This window comes from Rosa rugosa, chromosome 2 (assembly GCF_958449725.1).
Source record: "Rosa rugosa chromosome 2, drRosRugo1.1, whole genome shotgun sequence".
Lineage (NCBI taxonomy): Eukaryota > Viridiplantae > Streptophyta > Magnoliopsida > Rosales > Rosaceae > Rosa > Rosa rugosa.
This window is the reverse complement of record NC_084821.1, coordinates 21,530,506-21,546,204: the sequence shown is the minus strand read 5'-3', so window position 1 is coordinate 21,546,204 and position 15,699 is coordinate 21,530,506. Positions and strand designations below refer to the sequence as shown.

General features: G+C 38.8%; 1 protein-coding gene and 1 long non-coding RNA gene across 2 annotated transcripts; both read left to right on the top strand.

The window, feature by feature from the left end:
- The first annotated feature begins 4,602 nt into the window (after positions 1-4,602).
- On the top strand, positions 4,603-6,648 carry LOC133728129 (uncharacterized). The gene is made up of 3 exons (XR_009855635.1): positions 4,603-5,091; positions 5,341-5,485; positions 6,286-6,648. It is a non-coding gene; the product is annotated as an uncharacterized LOC133728129 (long non-coding RNA).
- Positions 6,649-13,349: 6,701 nt separating this feature from the next.
- LOC133730541 (zeta-carotene desaturase, chloroplastic/chromoplastic-like) lies at positions 13,350-15,060 on the top strand. Its single transcript, XM_062158114.1, has 6 exons — positions 13,350-13,363; positions 13,638-13,719; positions 13,821-13,911; positions 14,223-14,296; positions 14,570-14,686; positions 14,831-15,060. The coding sequence occupies exons 1-6, from the start codon at positions 13,350-13,352 to the stop codon at positions 14,978-14,980; spliced, it is 528 nt and encodes a 175-aa protein (XP_062014098.1). The 3' UTR covers positions 14,981-15,060.
- Positions 15,061-15,699: the final 639 nt, after the last annotated feature.

Genomic DNA, 15,699 nt, shown 5'->3' with positions numbered 1-15,699 from the left:
CCCCACGGTGGCATTGATGTTTGGTGATGCTTCCTTGAAGTTTTGCTAAAGGAACCTAGCTTGAAGAATTGATGAAAGAATCTAAGAGAGAGAGAGAGAGAGAGAGAGAGAGAGAGAAGATGAGTGAATTAATGAGAGAAGAGGAATAAATATGAGAGCTAGAGTGCAGGAGAAATGTAATGTAATGGGGAGAATTGATCAAAGGCTTTTTCATATATGAATGTGAAGTGGGAGGAGAGAGAAAAATGATTGAAAGGTAATAGGGCAAATACTGAGTGGGAAAATATAAAATATTACTCAATCACGGTCAACACTCAACACCGAGTTTTGAACTGCAGAATGAACCGTCTCATTTAGACTTGGCACAACTGATCGAGAAACTTCCAGGATTTCTCATGTATAATCAATGGCCCCATTAGATGCAAGGACAGCTGGCATGGGCTTTTTTCAGCTACTTAAGAATTAAGATATCCACTCTTTGACAGGAAAGAACCGGACCTGGAAGCTCAGGACCTAGTTCTACAAACTCTGACCCCTAGAGTTACGGATAGTATGAATTAGACCTTGTTGGCGCCATATAGTGTTGATAAAGTGAAGCTTGCCCTCTTTCAGATGCATCCATCTAAGGCACCTGGGCCGGACGGTATGTCACCCTTCTTTTTTCAAAAATATTGGGATTTGGTGGGAATGGAAGTTAGTAGAGCAGTTACCTCTTTCTTGACTACTAAAGAGATGCCTCATGATTTAAATTTTACTCATGTGGTGCTTATCCCAAAGGTAAAGAAAGTTCAGCATATGTCTCAGTTGCGACCAATAGCCCTATGCAATGTCATTTATAAGATAGCCTCAAAAGTTTTAGCCAACCAACTCAAATCTTTCCTCCCGGATATTATCTCCCCACAGCAGAGTGCATTTGTACCGGACAGATTGATTTCAGATAATACTTTGGTTGCGTCAGAACTAGCTCATTATATGCATAAGTTGCGTAAAGGACAGGAAGGCTTTATGGCTCTTAAATTGGATATCAGCAAGGCCTACGATCGATTGGAATGAGATTTCTTAAAGAAGATCATGATCAAAATGGGGTTTGATGTGCAGTGGGTGGAGCTGATCATGTTTTGTCTATCTACTGTTAGGTACTCTTTCCTGATTAATGGAGTTCCTAAGGGTTTTGTTACACCACATCGTGGATTAAGACAGGGTGACCCAATTTCACCGTATCTTTTTCTACTTTGTGCTGAAGGCCTTTCTGCTCTTATTTCTCATTCTGTAGCTACTGGACAATGGCAAGGGCTACGTGTGTGTGATGGTGCTCCTTCTGTTAGTCATCTCTTGTTTGCATATGATAGTATGCTATACTCTAATGCTTCTCCGCAGGACTGTTCTTTGATTCGTAATATTTTGAACATTTATGAAAGGGCATCAGGGCAGCAGATCAACCTACAGAAAAGTAATGTGGTTTTCAGTGGTAGTGTTCTCCCCCACATTAGACAAACTATGGCAGCTACTCTTGGTGTTCAGTTGGTAGAGAAACATGAGAAATACTTAGGGGTACCTACACTTGTAGGACGCTCTAAGCATGACACCTTTGCCTATATCAAAGACAACCTGTCTAAGAAACTTACCGGTTGGCGTTCTAAATTGCTTAGTGCGGCTGGGCGTGAGATTCTAAGGTAATTGCTCAGGCAATGCCTCTTTACACTATGAATTGTTATCTGCTTCCTCAAAGTTTAATTCAGGAACTTCATCAATTGTGCGCCCAATTTTGGTGGGGCAGTTCTGATGAAAAGAAAGGTATGCACTGGCGTGCTTGGGATGAACTCTGTAAACCTAAAGCCTGTGGAGGTATGGGCTTTCGACATTTATTTGCTTTCAACCTAGCCATGCTAGCAAAGCAGGGATGGAGATTAATTCAAAATCCACTCTCGCTAACTTCTAAACTGTTGAAAGCAATTTATTTCCTTCATTGTAATTTTTGGGAAGCTGAGTTGGGGTCGTCTCCCTCATTTGCTTGGCGTAGCATACTTCATGGTCGGGATATCTTGAGGGCTGGTATTCGACGGCATATTGGGGATGGCAGGTCCACTAGTATTTGGACTGATCCTTGGTTACTGAATGAGAATTTGCAGCCTTTCAATACTCCGAGGTTTCAGCTAGTTTCTGATCTCTTATCGTCTCCCGGTACGTGGAACTTTCCTCTTCTTACTGAGTTGTTTCCTCCACATATTGTTCAGAAAATTGTAGCTCTACCTCTTAGTGCTCGAGTTCATAATGATCGTTGGATTTGGAGTGGTGACAAGAAAGGTGTCTTCACCGTTAAATCAGCATATCATGTGGCAAGGAGCAGAGTCTTGGAGGAGCTACCAGGGCCATCAAATCCTAGTGCCATGCTTTGGAAGCAACTCTGGCAAGCTCCTGTCCCTGGTAAAGTTAAGATCTGTGTATGGAGAGCGGCCTCAAATACTCTTCCCACGAGAAGTAGGCTCAGTGAACGCGGTATTGATTTAGATACCCAATGCCCTTTCTGTGATAAAGAGATTGAATCCCCCCTTCATGCCCTTCGTGATTGCAGCCATGCAGAGTCGTTTCTTCAATTAGCTCATATTCAATCTTCAACTCAGGCAACAAGTATCATTGATTGGTTAGTCTCTTCTTTTGCCCAATCTTCCACTACTTTTGCTACGCTTTTGATGATTATTTGGGCTATATGGAGGAATCGGAATGCAAAAGTGTGGGATGGGGATGTTAAACCTGCCTCTGAAGTGGTACCCATTACTCTAGGTTGGTGGGAGGAATATAAGGTAGCTCATGCTTCAACAATGGTACCAAGACACGAGCTGTGGAAGAAGCCTCATGTGGGCTTGGTGAAACTTAATGTTGACGCTGCTTTTGATAGTGTTACAGGTTGTATTGAGGTGGGTGGGATCTTTCTAGATTTCAGTGGCTCTTGTCTAGGAGGATTCAGGCACTCTGTCTTGGTCTCAAACTCAGCTAGGCATGGGGAGCTCCTTGCTTTATTGTATGGGGTCGAGCTGGCAGTTGCCCACCATTTTGTTCCCCTGATGGTGGAAACAGATTGCCAAGATTTGGTCACTGCAATTGGGAGCTCTAGCTTGAACTGGACTGAGCTGGGTTTCTTGGTGCATGATCTTGAGGAGTTGTTGAGGGCTGCTTCTTATGCCCAGGTTCGTTATGTTCACCGTAGTGCAAACAGGGTTGCTCACACCCTCGCTCAAGAGGCCAAACATGGTTCTTTTTCTTTGAATTTCTTCACTGTATCTCCTCCAAGTGTGGAGGACCTTATAATCTCTAAATGTAATGACATTTGATGTCAATGAAGTTAATTCATTCCCCTAAAAAAAAAAAAAAAAAGATATCCACCATCAACCAGTGATAGAGTTGATATTTTCTTCTTCTAAGCAATTTCCATGAAAATGTATTAAAGTCACTATTCCCATAAGATCAAGACTGTATTTCAATGACTTTGGGAAATATTCTAATCAAGGCGGTTTTTCAATCTAACAATCTTTTGAAGAAACATTCAAAGTGATTTTGATTAGTGAACTACAATATTCTGCCATGATAATTTTGGTACCTAATTGTTACTGCATCATAGTACGGTAGGGAACTGATCGAGAATCATGCATATACTGGTAAGAAAACTCAAATGTATATATTACGTAGTAATTAATGAGCAATGGTACCATTGGTACGTATATTTTTGACAAATTGTTATTTGGTCCTAGTTTAGATTTTATAATCTATTATACTAGTTTACAGAATTAATAGTATAAGTTTAGGTTTAACTCTCCTGTTTTGCATTGAGAGCTAAATATCAAATTCCAAATGACGAATCACTACTAGCAAAAAGAGCAACACACACAGATTTTAAACACATTGACTCTCACACTGATAAAAAATCAGTGGGTTTTAACTTGTAGATACAGACATCCGTGTGAACTGAATGACTAGGTCCCACACAAGAAAATGCTTACACATTTACTCACTGAAATCAGTGTGAGTAGATTTTCTCACAGATATCTGTATGTACCAAGTATTTTGTCTATACTGATATCTGTGTAAATCATTTATACACAGATATTCGTAAATAATAGCATAATTATAATTTGCAAGGTGAGTGTTAATTCATAGAGACATCTGTTACAACGACTTCTACACTGTCGTCTGTGTGAATGTGAAATAGTGACTGATATCTGTATGAAGTTTTACACAGTCCTCTGTGGCAACTGCTACTTTCCCACAGATATCCGTGTGAATATTTGATTGACATATGGACATGACATGTTTTTATCTCACACGGATATATATATCAGTTTGCATTATAATACACACAGATATCAGTATGTATCGAGAAATGTGAAAAATAGACTGATATCTGTATGAATATTTATACAGTTATATGTAGCAATTGCTACTTTGTCACACACATCCGTGTGAGAATTTGATTGACATATGTGAATAGCTCACACGGATAACAGAGCCTGAAGTGTAGCAGACACGGAGATCAGTGTGAATGTGTAATCATCATTACCAAGGATGTATTCTTTTAACTTTTACAGATTTCTGTTGATGCTCGTCCGTTCTTCACACCAACTGTTCATATGAAGTTGATCAATTCATTCTTCTATTAAATCAATACTAGGTGGTCCTGAGGAAAACTAAAGATAGAAACTTTTACTCCATCACACGGCTCTCAACAACACCACCTAGAACCAAAGCCATATCCACTCTCTCTCTTTCTCCAAGTCTTATTAGAGATAAGATCTATCTCTTTCTTTCAATTGTCTACCAAGCACAGGTAACTCTATACCATCGCAAAAAGCACAAGCAGATTAAGATCTGTAGCTCTAGCTTCTTGCATCTATTATTGAATCCCAGATCTCTCTCTCTCCCCAGATCTCTACAGGTTCAAAGGCGTTTTCTTCCAAATCTCTATCATTCCAGATCTCTCTCTCTCTCTCTCTCTGTGACCTTGCCAAAATGCGGTGCTGGATCCTTTGGTTGCTGTCATTTCTCAAAGAACAGTTGGGTCCTTTTCCATCAAGTGTTCACCACGGGACCATATCCAAGGTATAAATTAGCCAATTTCGATAGAAATTGATGATCTTTATGCTCAGTTTCTGTTTTGATCTTTTTGCCTTAAACTTTCTTCTTGTTTTGAATCAAGATGAGTTTTTTTTTTTTTTTTTTTTAAATATTTGTAACCCCCACTATCAATATAGTGTCAAATTTTGAAGTTTATGGGGGCTACACCTTGTATAGTGAGATGGATGAGATTTTGTGGTATGAGTAACTCCTCTGTTTTTGAAATTTATGCAGTAAAATTGACCAATCAAGAGTATGATTTCAGAAGATGTATGAAGGTTGAATTGGCAGAAAGAGATCGCTCATCAGGATCTTGCAGGGATACTTCAAGTGTAGCAGTACTTCAAGTGTAGCAGTGTTAGAGCACAATTCATTAAAGGTCTCTGTCTTTGAGCTTTCTAGAGTGAGATCAATGGTAGAAGCTCAGACTGAAGATAATATCATTTTGCAAATAAAAATTATAGAAATTAAAAGAAACTATCCTATACAAAATGAAAATATTCGGTGAACAGTAATGGTTGAGGTGAACAGTAATAGTTGGGTTTTTGAATTCTTCACACGGATATGAAATAGTAGTTTATAATTTAATATTATCATCAACTCACACTGACTAATCAAATTAAAATTAATCAGGAAAGTGAGTGGGGCCCGTGTAAATGTTCACACAGACTCTTTTATCTGTGCGGAGAGACCAAAGACCACCCACCCAAATGCCACATAAAACAAATATGTGAATGTAGGGTAGGCAATGGGCTATGCACACAGATTTCAGTGTGTGTAGAGTGTAATACATACAGATCGCAATCAGTGTGTAATGAGTTATTTGCTAGTAGTGAATAAGATACTAAGAAAATAAAATACTGTGTGCTTATCAATTAACAATCCATGGGTACCTAATGCAGTATTATCTAATAAGTAAAGATTCTCTGTTCTTGAGTTATTGATTATTGATTATATATATAAGCACGCGGTTAAGCAAATTAAGCTAATTCTTCCAAACACTAGACATAAAGTCTTCATATATATCAAGTAACAAGAAAACTATCCTGCGAAAACTAACAATGAGCGACGTGAGTGCCATAACTGATCGATCTCTGTGTCGAAGCCTTTTGATTTTAATGTTCTATCTAATGTGTGATTATTAATGGGTTTTGTGGTTAACTTTTGGGGTTAATGCAGAGGAAGCACACGGGTGAGCAGAAGAAGCAGAAGCACCGTAGGAGTGGTGGGGATCATGTCAAGACAAAGCAGATTAAGGCGGTCCTCCGTGCCACTGATTCTGAGTTTGGGGGTTTAGGGTTGATGCCGAGGAAGAGCACAGTCCAGCAGAAGGAGAACGATGGTGGAGTCGGTGTCCGGGATCTGAAGAAAAGGCCGATGGTGATACAAGTTGCAGGCACTTCTAGTGAGGTTGGCAGATTTTTCCGAGGCTTAAGAGGTAATTGATCAGTTCTATATTTGTAGCCATTTGAATATAAGTTAAACCGGTTATATTTTTTCCTTCAACTGGACACTTGAAATGAGTTCAAACTTGATCATTTCTATTATTTACATTAATTTAAAAGTATATAACTAAATACCGTCTTTTTCATTATGTGATTGATCTTTCATTACAGAGAGACTAAATATACCAACGTATTAACTTTAAGAAGCTCAGTTAAATTTGGGTAGAAACGTAATGCCTCCACAATGTCATCATAAATTCTTCCCAGTAAGGAAGTATTCCTTGTAGCTCGACTAGCAACTTGACGTTGCACCAAGCTAGAATCTGTTTCTAAGATTACAGGCATCATGTTATGACTTCTCACAAATGCCAATGCAGCTTGACAAGCCAACATTTCAGCATGCTCAGCTGCGAGCAGATTATTAAGAGGTCTAGCCCCTCCAGCAATCAATATTCCAGATGAATCACGGATGACAAAACCCAGACCTCCCCTTTTTGTTTCAGGATTGAATGAACCATCACAGTTGGCCTTCAAAACCCCAAGAGGAGGATGTTTCCAAGAAGTCACAATAGTTCGCTGTCCCACACTCGGCACCCGCACATTGTGCACCCTAAACTCAGCAAGCCTAGTACAAGCTCTTAAAGCAACATCAACAGCATGAGATTTCTTCTGTTCCCACACCCTATTGTTTCTTTCTTTCCACACACTCCATAAAAGGTATAGTAGCTCCTCAAAAGCTTGCTTAGAAAGATGCTTAGCGCAGAAACTAAGCCAATCTATTAGCTCAAACCCATCAGTTTGCACATCAAAACAGACCTGGCTGACCCTTCTATTAGTTTGGAGCACTAGCTTCGTATATGAACAGTTCCGACATAAATGGAGCGTACTTTCCTGCTCAGCTTCACACAAAACACATAATTGAGATTCTAGCACTACATGTTTAGCAGCTAGTCTTTCCAAAGAGGGAAGAATATTATTACAAACACGCCAAGCATGTACCCTTGCAGAGCTTGGAATAGCTCCGCTCCAAATTTTTTTCCAAAATTCACCATTAACAGTAAGAGTATTCGGCCGTCAAGAAGGTGAAAGTGAAAAAGACTTTCGATAGGCAGTTTTAAGAGAAAATACCCCATCTCTTTCCAATTTCCAAACACACCTATCCTCCACTGTTCTAGTGCTCAAAGGAATACTCAAAATTGCTTCTGCATCCTCCACAGAAAAAGTATTTCTAACCAAAACATCATTCCAAGTAAGAGAATCAGTGATAAGCTCACTGACCTTAATGGAAGTATTCACATTTGAAGGCAACACTGCCGGTATATGATTTGGAATGCCAGGAACCCAAGGGTCTACCCAAGCTCTTACATGCTCTCCGTCTCCAATCTGCCATAAGGATCCTTGAACAATCAACTCCCTTGTAGAGAAAATGCTTCTCCAAGAATAAGATGGAGATGCATGAGCCTCTGCCGTCGAAAAAGTACCTCTAGGAAAGTATTTAGCCTCATAGAGCCGAGCAATAAGGGATGAAGGATTGTTAATAATTCTCCAGGCTTGTTTTGCCAACATCGCCGAATTGAACTCTGATAAGCTACGAAACCCAAGTCCTCCTTCTTCCTTCGGGTTGCACAAAGCATCCCAGGACTGCCAATGAATCTTTCTTTTATCAAGAGAGCTTCCCCACCAAAAGCGTGCACACATCTGCTCCAAGTCTTCACAAAAACATTTTGTAAGTTGAAAAACACTCATAGCATACGTAGGTAGAGCTTGAGCAACTACTCTGATTAAAACATCCTTCCCAGCTCCACTTAAAAATTTTCCTTGCCAATTCGTCACCTTCTTGGCCAAGTTATCTTTTATATATTGAAAAGTTTCTATTTTTTTCCGACCAACATAAGTTGGGAGACCTAAATACTTTTCATGTGAGTCAACAATCTCCACCCTTAAAAGACTAGAGACCTCTTCCTGCATAAATTCTGAAACATTCTTACTGAAGACAACTGAACTCTTATTAAAATTCACAAGCTGACCGGAGGCCCTGCCATATGTTTCTATCACGTCTTGTATCTGATAACAATCCTCCAAACAAGCATTGGCATATAGCATACTGTCATCAGCAAATAATAGATGATTGACTGATGGTGCATCCCTACATAGTTCAATCCCAGAAAGTAAACCATCCCTCTGTTTCTTCTGCAATAAAGCCGAGAACCCTTCTGCTCTAATAAGGAATAAGTAAGGGGACAGAGGATCCCCTTGTCGTAATCCTCTAGAGGGAATCACTAAACCACGGGGTTTACCTAGAACCAGAAAAGAGTACCTAACAGTGGTAACACATAACATAACCATATCAATCCAAACCTGAGCAAAACCAAAACGGTTCATCACCTTTCTGAGAAATAACCATTCCATCCGGTCATAAGCCTTGCTGAGGTCCAATTTCAAAGCCATGAAACCCTCTGATCCTTCCCTCTTATTATGCACAAAATAGGCCATTTCATTAGCCACCAGAATGTTATCCGTAATAAGTCGTCCCAGAACAAATGCACTTTGAAAAGGTGATATAATTTCCGGCGGAATAACTTTCAATCTGTTAGCTATTGCTTTTGAACACAGTTTATAGATCACATTGCAAAGAGCAATAGGTCTAAGATCAGACATATTCGCTGGATTGCTCACCTTAGGGATAAGAAAAATATGTGTAAAATTAATTTGCTTAAACAACTTTCCAGTATGAAGGAAATTTTGAACAGCTTCAGTCACCTCTTCACCAATAGTTTCCCAATAATGCTGAAAAAATAGTGGCGGCATCCCATCCGGCCCAGGTGACTTTGTGGGATACATTTGGAAAAGAGCACACTTGATCTCCTCCCTGGTATACTGCCTACACAACTCCTCATTCATCTCATGAGAAACACATGGTTGTATAGCAGAAATAGTAGTGTCCATAGCCTCAAAATCAAGCTCAGAAGCTGTAAACATTTTGGTGAAATAGGACGACACAATTCTCTCCATTCCAGCGTCATCTTCACACCATGTACCATCCTCATCATATAAGCCCGGAATCAGATTCTTTCTTTTTCTATTCGCAGCCTTCCTATGGAAGAAACCTGTGTTACGATCACCTTCCTTCAGCCATTGCACTTTAGACCGTTGCTTCCAAAAGGTTTCTTCTTGGGAAACTAAGGTCTGCAAACGACTCATTAAGTCTTTCTTCTCTGCCTGTACTGCATCGTTAATATTGACGTCCATAAGTTCTTCAAGTCTGCCTCTCACTCCCAGCATGGATTGTTTCCTAACACGGAAGGTGTTTTTTTGCCATTTATCAAGTGTCATTCTGGTATGTTTAATCTTCTGTGTAACTCGGTACATAGGGTCACCTGTGACATCAGTTTGCCAAGCATCTTTCACCAAAAAGTCACACTCAGGATGTTGAAGCCAAAAAGCTTCAAACTTGAATCTGTGCAGCTTTTGATGATTAGCAATAGGGATAGTACTAGCCCTTAATAGTATGGGAATGTGATCAGAATCACTGGGTGGTAAATGAACCACTTTTGCGTATCCAAAAATATCATACCATGAAGGTGTACACACAGCACGATCTAGGCGCAATTTGGTTTCAGAATTCCACCACGTCGTCCGAGTTCCTTGAAACCCTAAATCCAGTAGTTCCCCATAACCTAACGCTTCACGAAATCCTCGCATTTGGTGTTCAGCCCTTCTCGGGCCATCAATCTTCTCATCATTGTTAAGGATTTCATTGAAATCCCCAACCACAATCCAGGGCAAAGAATCCAAGTCAGACAACTCCCTGAGGAGCCGCCAAGATCTATCACGTTCTGCCGTTCTTGAAAATCCATAAAAACCGGTGAGCCTCCAGGTCGGATCACCCGGATTCCCCTCCACCACCATGTCCATATGATGCGCGGACGTCGTCCCCATTCTAATGTGAACATCATCGTTCCAAAAGACAGCGAGGCCACCAGATTGCCCCTCACTCAAGATAGTTTCAGAATGGGCAAACCCTAACGCCCTATGCAGCTTTTGAAAGTCCTCCTTTTGATTGATCTTTGTTTCACACAAGAAGATAATTCAGCATCGATTCTGAGAGATCAAGTCTTTCAAAGTCCTAGTTGTTGTGTCGTTGCAGATGCCTCTGCAATTCCAACTTAGAATATCCATATCCATGGAAAACGTAGCTTGCTTTCTAGAAATCTAGAGAGTAACCCTAGCAGAAGACGGCTAGGTCAAAGTTGAGTTTTTCTATATTTAAGAAGCTCAGTTTAACATGTTTAAACTTATCTGCAAATGACTTAAACTTACTTAAAACTAATTAGTAACTTAACTGTAACTTACAATACCTATACTAAAAAGAAATGGTAGAACACACTATTAAATTCCAATCCATAAAATAAGAAAACAAAGCCATAAAAAAAATAGAAAATTACTCGTAAGTGTCAATTTGAAACTTTAATTAGCCATAAGGCCACATAAATTTTGTTGTACAAATAAGGTCACCTGCATCCCCAAATTATTTGATTCTTGACAATTTTACCCTTCCTACCTAACAGACCCAATTCTGTCGATCCCAATTCCATCGATCTGTGATCGCTCTCTCCACAGTCCACTACTACAATAAGTTAATCAGATGACGGAGATTTGGAGTTGTGTGATGACCAGCCTCACTGTGGTCTAAACGAGTGTTGTCCAATATTCATTTCCTCAACAGATAATTATTTCCGTTGTGCGAATTCTGCGCAAGCATGTGCCTGGCATGGCATGTGCGGGGATGCCTCGGCATTGAAATAGCCATTCAGACAACAGAAAATGAAATTTAGCTATTGTCTGAGATTCATAACACACAACAACTATATTATTTATTTGTTGTCTGAGATTCATAACACACAACATATAGAATTTTTTCTTTGTTGTCTGAGATAAGTAGCAGACAACTCAATGAAATGATATCTCTTGTCTGTTGATTGATTCAGACAACAGGGATAATTTTATTTCTGTTGTGTGTTATGAATCTCACACAACAGAATTTTGTTATTTTCTGTTGTTGGTTGTTAGTTCACACAACAGCTATATTGTCTTAACTGTGGTGTGAATATTGTAATCGAATTGGCTAACATCTAATAACTGTTGTACAAGAAGCCCAAATTTTGAATCCTTTTACAGTCAGACAACATATTATTTTGCATTATTTTTCCAGAAATAATGCTCAATATATTACCATATAAACAGTTTTATAATCCACATAATTCAAGTATCATTATTCAAACATCTATATATTCAAGTAACGAGATAATGTACAAAACAAGAGCATTCCTAGCTAGTTATACATGAACCAAAAATATTCATATTCTCAATGGCTCTTAGCCTTCAACTGCCTTTGGCTTCAATAAAACCTGGAAGGACCTGCTCCAATTGCTTTATACTTTCTGCATATTTAGGATCATCAGGAATGTGATCAACTTCCTTCATTACACACAAGGCCCCAGTTTCTCTGTAATATATTTAGAAGAAGTAATTAGCAGAACAAATGCTTTAAGGAAACACCAAATCAGCTAGACAGATACTAAGGAAACAATTGTCCACAGTTACAAATGCTTTAAACTCATAAATAAAAGCATGAGTACAACGGACCATCTAATTCAGTGGACCTTAGACTACTATCACTACACCAATAACTTAAACACACAACACTTTTTGCACAACGAAAAAAAAAAAAAAAGTGTTGTGTGATGAAGAAAAGTGAATCACACAACACGTTTAAAAAACTTGCGTTGTATAAGGTGGTTAAAATTCTGAACTTTTTAGCTAGTGGATCATTGCACAACAGTTATAAGAATAGTTCGTTGTGTGAATGAAAAAAAAAATAGCGGCAGATTTCCCTCTTAGCCTAACTCAAATTTGGCTCTAAATTGGTGCTCCAAAGGACAACAGAATAGTTATATCTGTTGTATGAGTGTAGCTTTCAAAATATCACACAACAGTTTTTTACTTTGTGTTGTCCAAGTAATGAAGATATGTATTGGCAAGATTTCAATGCATCCAAAATGTCATTCATTGCCCCAAAATGAACAAATTTTGATGAAAATGTAGGTTACATATATGTACTCCTACAACGTAATTTCTTATTTGTGTTGTCTAAATGAGAGATACCTATCCCTAGCACCAAAACTGGTACTATGATTGCACATAGGCGGGAACTATCCCTCCTTGCTCCCTCAGCTCAAATTTAAAATATGTATAATCAGACAACATAACTTCATCTATGTGTTGTCTGATTCAAATAATCTGTTGTGACTAGGCGGTAACATTTTCAGCCAAAATGCTGTAGGCGCCATGTTTCCCCCCATAATTTCACATTTTGATTTTTAGTGTTGTATTCAGACAACGGTCGATGAGATGTCCGTTGTGTGAATAACTTTGAGAATTTTTAGTTAGGTTTAATTTTGCCTCATCGTGTCCAAAAGAAACTGAAAAGGAAAAAAACATACCCCGACCTCCTCTCTACACTTAACACAGCTCATGACTCTCTCGACCTTAGACCTACAAACCCATCTCTTTCGAGCGAATGACTTCAATTTCTTAGGCGCCTCTTCCTTTCCCTTCCTCACCTTCACCCTCTTCTCCCTCGTTGTCACCATCCTGAATAGCCTGAGCCTTCTTCTGGTTTTGGTTTTTCTCCGCCTCCCGTTCCATCTCTCTCTCCCGCGGCTCACATTCCGCCATCAAAGCTTCCGTTAGTCCTCTTCAGCTTCGTCATCGGCACTTGAAGCTCGTTGGTTATCGATGCCGAACAACCTGTAAGCAACTTTTCTTCGCTTTCTCAGATTTCCTTTTTGTTGCTCCGGTTGTTGCTTCAACCAGATTCGGAGCCTAAAGCGTTAAATCCTTGAAAGATCTGAGCGGCTGAACTTGAATTTTCAATGAATTAGAGTTTTCTTCGTGTCATTGTAGGGTTAGATGAGTGTAATTGAGAATCAATCAATTGTTATACACTAGAATTGGATGGGTCGTGATTGTTAGGGTTTTACCGATTGTTGATTTTTTCGTTCTCTGCCTATTTGATATAGTTAGGTGGTTCTCGTTTTATGTTCACATTGATTTGGAGCTGATTATATCATCAATTGAGCAGTTTCTGAAATTTATACCATGTTTAGTTGGTCAAGAAACTAAGAATCAGCTTATCATTTATTAATATTCTATCGGATGCTTCATGTTGTGTGTTTGTTTTATGGGTGATTTGGTTTTTTGATGCAGATAAACCAGTCGAGCCTTTTTGCTATGATCCCTGCACATCCAGCTTTGGAGAGGCGCAGTACAAATCAGAGTGCGGCACAAAACACTTCAGGTTTGGACACTGCTTGACTCAAGGTGGCCAGTTACTTTGTTGCTGTAGTCCTTAAAAGCTAGCCAGGCTTGGAGACAGAAGATTAAAATGATCGATTGTTAGTAAATGAGTTTACTATGCCACACCACAGCATGCCCTATCAACCAGGTGGTAAGCTTTGGTGCTCGATCTTTTGTTGATCAAATTTTGTCTTGAGAGGTCATAAATCTTCTCTTGTTTAAATCGTTCCTGCCTATTTTGTATGCCACCTTATATTTATGGAGTGATCTTTTTCAAAGAAATCTGATATTTAATTAACTTCTCCATCACAGAACTTGATTTTCGGTTTCCAATTGGAGCCCCCATACATGGGATTCTTGCGTTTTTATCTACAAATCAGATCAAGGTATATATTTGCATTGCCACTGTCCTGACGTTACTGCAAGCATCATTTTTGTCATGGTTCATTTCTGTACATGCTTTCCAATACTTTTTTAAATTTAGGAATTAGATAAGCCGAGAGAAAATGAAGCACTGGTTCCATCTTGAATCAGGAAGACATTGCATGTGGTGTGATCCGTGTTATCATTTAGTATTTGTTGGATGTGATTTATAGGGTAATTAGAGCTTGTCCAGATTTCTTTTAATGCTTTTACTTTATGATATTTTGTAACTGCAGACTTATGATAAAGAAAGAAATGCATTGGCTCTTGCATTGAGTCATGTCGTCAGGGCTCTGGTTGATCCAGATGGAGCATTGAGTGATGTGCGGAATTTGGATAGCTTAAGAATGAAAGCTACTTTAATCTGTTATTATTGTGTACCTGGGAATCTTACTTGCCTGATTTTGTTTGGGTTTGTTTTTTCTATGTTCTTGCTTCAATGTAGATAGTTATTTTTGCACAATTGTTTAAATTTAAAGTTTTACTTCTTTCTTCAGATAAGCTTCTCAGATTGGTTCATGTCCAAGGGTCGCACACGCATGAGTATCCAGAGAATGTGGGATCTTGTTGCGTACGCTCTTGGGTTCACTGGTTTGATAGTGTGGAGCAGTTTCTATATTATATTTCTTTATGTAATGTTTCATTGAAATTGTATTCAACAGAATACAGTGGATGATCAGGACACATGGTTTTCTAATAAGGAAGCCACGCTGTTGAAATCACAGAAATTCACCCCTGAATTTGGTTTTTTTTATTTATTCCTATTTGGTTTGCTTACCCTATGAAAGAGCTGTTGAGAATAATATCCTTATTTGTGTTATATTGTTTTCTTTTTCATTGCAGATTTCCTAAACCTTATATTTTTCAAACATTGTAAATGTTCATCTCTTCAAGGGATGCTCAACGGAATTCATCAATCAGATTGTATGTCCAAGATTTTTCGTGTACCGCGGTCAAGCATCTGTTTTCCTTACTGAAGTAAGTAGTAAGTAACACTTACTGCGTCTCTTGAGAATGCTTTCATTATTATTTTAGTTTGCACCAAAAATTCTAGATCTTTGGTTTTGACTACTACTTTGTTTCTTCAAGTTTTTCAAAGCTCTTGCATTGCATACCCTTTTCCATTATTATGAAGAGAAACTTTGAATAATCTGTTTTAAGGGAATTTCATTGAACTTTTGCGATTTATACTTCTAGCACATATATGTGTGCTGAAGAAGTAGGACTGCTGAGGGCCTTAGGGTTGACTTTTGAGCTTGTTAAGTTTATATCCATATCCTCTTATAGCTTCATAGAACATACAAGTGTGTCACTTCGGACAAAACATGTTTTAATGCAGCTTTCGTATTCACTCTTTTTATTTTTT

Excerpts from the sequence above, each read along its gene's own strand:
- LOC133730541 (XM_062158114.1), top strand. Across the intron at positions 13,912-14,222 it reads TGCGGCACAAAACACTTCAG|AACTTGATTTTCGGTTTCCA; the intron begins GTTTGGACACTG and ends TCTCCATCACAG. Across the intron at positions 14,297-14,569 it reads TATCTACAAATCAGATCAAG|ACTTATGATAAAGAAAGAAA; the intron begins GTATATATTTGC and ends TTGTAACTGCAG.